This window comes from Bison bison, unplaced genomic scaffold, assembly GCF_000754665.1.
Source record: "Bison bison bison isolate TAMUID 2011002044 unplaced genomic scaffold, Bison_UMD1.0 scf7180017864203, whole genome shotgun sequence".
Classification (NCBI taxonomy): domain Eukaryota; kingdom Metazoa; phylum Chordata; class Mammalia; order Artiodactyla; family Bovidae; genus Bison; species Bison bison.
Genome location: NW_011494775.1, coordinates 1,728,132 through 1,734,491, shown reverse-complemented (window position 1 = coordinate 1,734,491; position 6,360 = coordinate 1,728,132). Strand labels below are relative to the sequence as shown.

The window sequence follows — 6,360 nt, the reverse complement described above, 5'->3', positions numbered from 1 at the left end:
TCCATCTAGTCAAAACTATGGTTTTTCCAGTAGTCATGTATGGATGTGAGAGTTGGACTATAAAGAAAGCTGAACACCAAAGAATTGATGCTTTTGAACTGTGGTGTTGGAGAAGATTCTTGAGAGTCCCTTGGACTGAAAGGAGATCAAACCAGTCCATCCTAATCGAAATCAGTCCTGAATATTCATTGGAAGGACTGAGGCTGAAACTCCAATACTTTGGCCACTGATGTGAAGAACTGACTCATCTGAAAAGACCCTGATGCTGGGAAATATGGAAGGCAGGAGGAGAAGGGAATGATAGAGGATGAGATGGTTGGATGGCATTACTGACACAACACACATAAGTTTGAGCAAGCTCCGGGAGTTGGTGATGGACAGGGAGGCCTGGCTTGCGACAGCCCATGGAGTCACAGAGTTGGACATGACTGAGTGACTGAACTGAACTGAACTGAAGGGCCTCCTGTTCTTCCTGAGGGCTTCCTAGCCAATGTACCCATCTTTTATTTTTATTTTTATTTTTTTTGAGTACCCATCTTTTAAAATTAAAACCCTCCAGGGCAAAATTACCAGCTAAGGCCATTTCTATGGTAACAAAATACCTATCAATAAGGACATATTTATTTCTTGTGGAAGAGTACTCAGCTAGCAGAAGCCATGTCATACGTTTTTATTTTCAGGCTTTCTTTTCATGTATTATCTGGAAGATAACAGGAATGTTAATAACAATGCAGCCCCCTTCCAGTCTTAAAATTCAATGATTCTAAATATGTCAGATAATAAATCAAATACACTTGAAAGCTCTATGTAAATGAAGTGGGAGCAATTTTCAAACTAGCAAGGACTGCAAGGCACTGGAAGAATCCAAAGAAGACCAAAACATTAAGTTGTTTTTGTCTTTGATTTTTATTTTTGCTTCCAGTTTTTAAGAACCTAATATGAACACAAACAGTCCTTATATTCTAGATCTTTAAAATCCCTTTCCTATTAAATAACTTTTGAGCATTAAAGAAAGAGTTTAGGGAATTCCCTGGTGGTCCAGTGGCTAGGATTCCATGCCTTCACTGCTAAGGGCATGGGTTCAGGACCTGTAGATCCCACAAGCTACATGGTGTGGTAAAAAAAAATAGAAAAGAAAGAGTCCAGTTGGGTTTTTTTATTTTTTTCACATGATGCCCAGAACTACCAAGAACCTTTTGGAAAAATTTTCCAAGATCAAATTCTTTAGCCAAATTATCTTCTTATGAGAGGTGGAGACTCTGAGAAAGTCCCATACAAAACATGGGAAGAAAGAAACAAAGATGCAATAGAGAGGACCAGAGATGCAATGGTGATAATTTCATCCACTCCATAACCACACCTTCCCCATGCCTGGAGCCCACCCCCTTAGAGGCCTGGGACGGAAGAAGGGACAGCCATGCCTACCAACATGCATGAAGCCAGGACAACGAGGCTACACTGGCGTAGTGCTGGGTCCCACTCATTAGAAACAATCTTCTCATTTAGCCAGTCACATGCTCACGTTTTCTAGATACCTCAGCTACCCTTAAAGAATGCCCACGACCCATTGTAAGAAGACAAAACTACAGAAAAGCAATAGAGAAAAATCAAAATGGTAACAATGGTTATTAATGGATGGAGGAATACAAGAGTCTTCTTCCTGCTTTACTTTATTATTTTTCAATTAAAAACTAACATGAATTACTTTCTATATTTGCATATTGTCTGTTCATTCATCCATTTACCCATTCATTCATTCATTCAAAGTTCTGTAGGGATTCTCTACGGTGACCGTTGATCTTGAATCATGTCTGGACGTGGCAAACAAGGCGGCAAGGCTCGCGCCAAGGCCAAGACTCGCTCTTCGCGGGCAGGACTCCAGTTCCCCGTGGGTCGAGTGCACCGCCTTCTCCGCAAGGGTAACAACGCCAAGCGGGTCGGGGCCGGGGCCCCGGTGTACCTGGCGGCGGTGCTGGAGTACCTGATGGCCGAGATCCTGGAGCTGGCGGGCAACGCGGCCCGGGACAACAAGAAGACGCGCATCATCCCGCGTCACCTGCAGCTGGCCATCCGCAACGACGAGGAGCTCAACAAGCTGCTGGGCAAAGTCACCATCGCTCAGGGTGGTATCCTGCCCAACATCCAGGCGGTGCTGCTGCCCAAGAAGACTGAGAGCCACCACAAGACTAAGTAAAGAACCAAGATTGGAAACAACCAAATAAACGGCTCTTTTCAGAGCCACAGAAAAAAAAAAAACAACAAAGTTCTGTAGGATAGGGAAACAAAGAAAGCATTACCCTAAATTTTGTTAAGGTTTTTTAAAGAGTTTTGTAAAGGTTTTTTTAAATTTTAACAAAATTTAAATTTTGTTAAATTACCCTAACAATTTGTCCTAACATTGCAGTCAGGACAAATCTAGCCAGAGAGGGAAAATCATTTTTACATGAATTCATACAGCACTAAAATCTGCAGTATACGATCCATCTACACCAACAGTTCAGACTGAGAACTGAAATCACAGCCCGTGGGGAATAAGAAGGCAGAACCTCTTGGGCCATGACCTAAAACGATGACTAGGCACCTTTTCAGGCAGCTGAATGGAGTCACAAGCCCTTCTAATTTGCCTGTCTCCAGGCTGGCAAATAGGGTAAGCATTCATTTATTCCTTTTGTCCTGGCATCGTATTAAGGAATGCAAGATCTGGAATAAGCAGGGGGTGACCCTCAGCTCACTCAGTACCACACAGCCCAAGGCCCTTGCCAGAAATAGTCAGGAGAAGGACCTCACAGTAGAAATCGTACATTTACTCACAAGGTGGTGACAGCTCCTGAAACAAACCCAAATTGTGGCTCGATTTAATAAGGCATCTGAGGCTCAGATACTTCATCTGATTTACCGGGAGGATACACAAATCACAGCTAGAATCAGAGGCACCTTGTCAGGGCTGCCTGCTGGAATTATTTGGGAACAACACCGCATGGGTTATTTTGGTGTTGCCCATCAAAGCCTTGTATGTTTGTTTCACACACCTCTTTTTTCACAAAACTCAGCTCTTAACCTCGCTTGGAGCTGAAATCAATGGTTCTGCTTCTGGATGTGAAACATAAAGAAACATAAAAGCCCATGGTAGTTTCTTAACTAGTAACTTCTCTTGACATCTCCACCACCATTGGCCAAATGATTCTGGGTAAATGTTTTGCAACCTTTAAGAGCTTCAGTTTCTTCATCTATAAAATGAGGGCAATGGTGTCCACTTCACTGGGAGGCTTACTTGGAACACATATGCAAAATGCCCAGCATGTAGTATGCACCGAATATCCAAACATGTCACTGCTTTTTTTTTTAATTGACCTCAGTATATCCTCTGCTGAAAGCTGATAACAGAATTTGAAAAACAGAATGCTAGTTTCCCCTGGATGAGTCCATTTGTGATGCTGCCGTCCCGACTGCAGACATTTTTAAGATATCAAATATGGGTAATGGCTGCTTTGGAAAAGCAGCAGCCACTGCTTGGTGCAAAAGTGTAAATAAAACGCCACTTAAGTAATCACATTACTCACAGCTTAACGCACGTGATCCAGAGCTGCAAGCAAGCGTGTGTGTGATGGATTTCTCATTATCCGTTGGCTGCCACTGCAGCCCATCCAAGCGTCTGCAGGCATCCGGACTGGGAAAGTCTACATTAGCTCCTGGTGGGACCCACACTCCTGCTATCAGTGGAAACAGACACAGCGGGAAGGAGGTGATGCCTTCATAAAAAGGTGATAATACAGACAGACATGTCTGCTTGGGGACGAGCTGCCAGGTTCTAGTCAGCAGTTAAATGTCCCTTCCTTGGCTGTCAGGGGTTTCCAAAATAGTCTGGGTGAGAGGAATTCCCTAGCTGAATTCTCTTAGCCCCTGCCAGGTAGAGGTGGAGCCTCCTTGGGTGCCCTGATATGACCTGATTTCGACTCGGTGCCAAGACTAAACAGCAAAGGAGACTAAACACCAAAGACCAATGCTGGACTAGATCCATCATCTTTCTGAGGAGGGGCTCTGAAATCTCAGCAGACCAGAGCTGCCCTCAAGCATGGGCATCCCAGGTGGTGCTAGTAGTAAAGAGCCTGCCTGCCAATGCAGGAGACAGAAGAGATACAGGTTCAAACCCTCGGTTGGGAAGATCCCCTGGAGGAGGGCATGGCAATCCACTCCAGTATTCCTGTCTGGAGAATCCTATGGACAGAGGAGCCTGGCAGGCTACAGTCCACGGGATCACAAAGAGTCAGACACAACTGAAGTGACTTAGCACACACACATGCCCTCAAGAGTGCTAAGCACTAACTGGGGATATGTTAGGTCCTTGGACAATTTACACTCTGGATAAATGCAGAACTTCTAGAGAAGTCACTTCAGAATCCAACTACAAGCATACTCTAAAGATGTGGGTGTCTGTAGGGGCACAGGCTGGAATGTCCTCAGGGAAGGATGTGGGAGTCACTTCCTCATATGAAATCCAAGTTCACCAAGGCGCCTGCTGCCTTTCCTCACAGAATTCCCTACACACAGGCAGCTTTGACTGTGACAAGGCAATCAGAGACTCTGCCGCTCCTCCTCTACCTCCCAGCAGGGCATCTGTGCCCTTATGGTCTTCTCCCCTACCCTTTCTCATCAAAACTTGCTCCTGGACCTTTCTTCAGAGCCGGTAAAGAGGACTGAGAGTTCCATTCATATTCAAAAGGGATCCAATCTGAGGTGACAAAATCCTGCCAGAGTGTCTGCCAGTAGAAAAACGAGCAATGTTTGGGGAGAAAACCTTGGCTAGCCCTTGAATTTAAAGCATATCTATCAGGTCCAGGCAAAGATGGAAGGTGAGGAGGATTAAAAACCAGTGGAAAGGAGACATCGGACAATATTACGAAGCTGCAGTAATCAAAACAGCATGATATTGGCACAAAAACAGACACGTGGATCAATGGAATGGAATCAAGAGCCCAGAAACAAACCCACACATCTACCATCAATTAATCTTCAACAAAGGATGCAAGAATATACAATAGAGAAAAGACAGTCTCCTCAGCAAGTGGTGTTGGCAAAGCTAACACCATGTAAATCAATGAAGTTAGAACACACCTTCATACCATACACAAAAATAAATTCAAAGTGGTTTAAACTTGTAAATATAAGACATTTTTCTACCATAAACTTCCTAGAAGAAAGAGAACATAGGCAAAACCTTCTCTGACATAAATTGTACCAATGTTTTCTTAGATCAGTCTCCCAAGTCAATAGAAATAAAAACAAAAAATAGTTTGATTAAACTATTTATTTAAAAATAAATATTTATTAAAAAATAATCAAACTTATAAGCTTTTGCACAGCAAAGGAAACCATAAACAAAATGCAAAGACAAACTATAGACTGAAAAAAATATTTGCAAATTATGTGACCAACAAAAGCTTAATTTCCAAAATATACAAACAGTTCATACAACTCAATATCAAAAAAAACAACAAACAACTCAATCAAAAAGTGGGCAGAAGACCTAAAAAAGACATTTCTCCAAAGAAGACACACAGATAGTTAAAAGGCACATGAGAAGGTGTTCAACATCACTAGTTATGAGAGAAATGCAAATCAAAACTATAGTGAAGTACTATCTTACACTAGTCAGAATGGCCATCATTTAGAAGTCTACAAATAACAATTACTAGGGAGGATATGAAAAAAGGGAACCCTCCTACATAGTTGGTGGGAATGTAAGTCGTGCAGCCACTATAGAAAAAAGTATGGAGGTTTCTTAAAATACTAAAAATAGAGTTGCTATATGGTCCAGCAATTCCACTCCTGGGCACACATCCAGAGAAAACTGTAATTCAAAAAGATACATGGACCCCAATGCTCACAGCTGCACTATTTATAATAGCCATGACATGTAAGCAACCTAAATATGCAATTTACCAACAGATAAATGGATAAGGATATGGTATGCACATATATACATACACACACATATATAAATGTACATATATATGTACATGTGTGTATATACATACACACACACAATGGAATAATACTCAGCCATAAAAAAGAAGGAAATAATACATTTGCAGCAACATGGATAGACCAAGAGATTATCATACTAAGTGAAATAAGTCAGAGAGATAAAGACATATGATATCACTTGTATGGGGAATCTTGAACTTATTTACAACACAGAAACATACTCACAGATATAGAAAACAAACTTATGGTTATCAAAGGGAAAAGGGGTGGAGGAGGATAAATTAGGAGTTTGGGATTAGCAAATACAGACTATTATATATAAAACAGGTAAACAATAAGGTCCTATTGTATAGCATAGGAGCTATATTCAATATC

At 41.9% G+C, this 6,360-nt stretch overlaps 1 protein-coding gene across 1 annotated transcript; it reads left to right on the top strand.

Moving 5' to 3' along the window:
* Positions 1-1,798: 1,798 nt before the first annotated feature.
* LOC104991836 (histone H2A type 1-J-like) lies at positions 1,799-2,227 on the top strand. The gene has a single exon (XM_010844476.1). The coding sequence runs from the start codon at positions 1,808-1,810 to the stop codon at positions 2,192-2,194; it is 387 nt and encodes a 128-aa protein (XP_010842778.1). The 5' UTR covers positions 1,799-1,807; the 3' UTR covers positions 2,195-2,227.
* Positions 2,228-6,360: the final 4,133 nt, after the last annotated feature.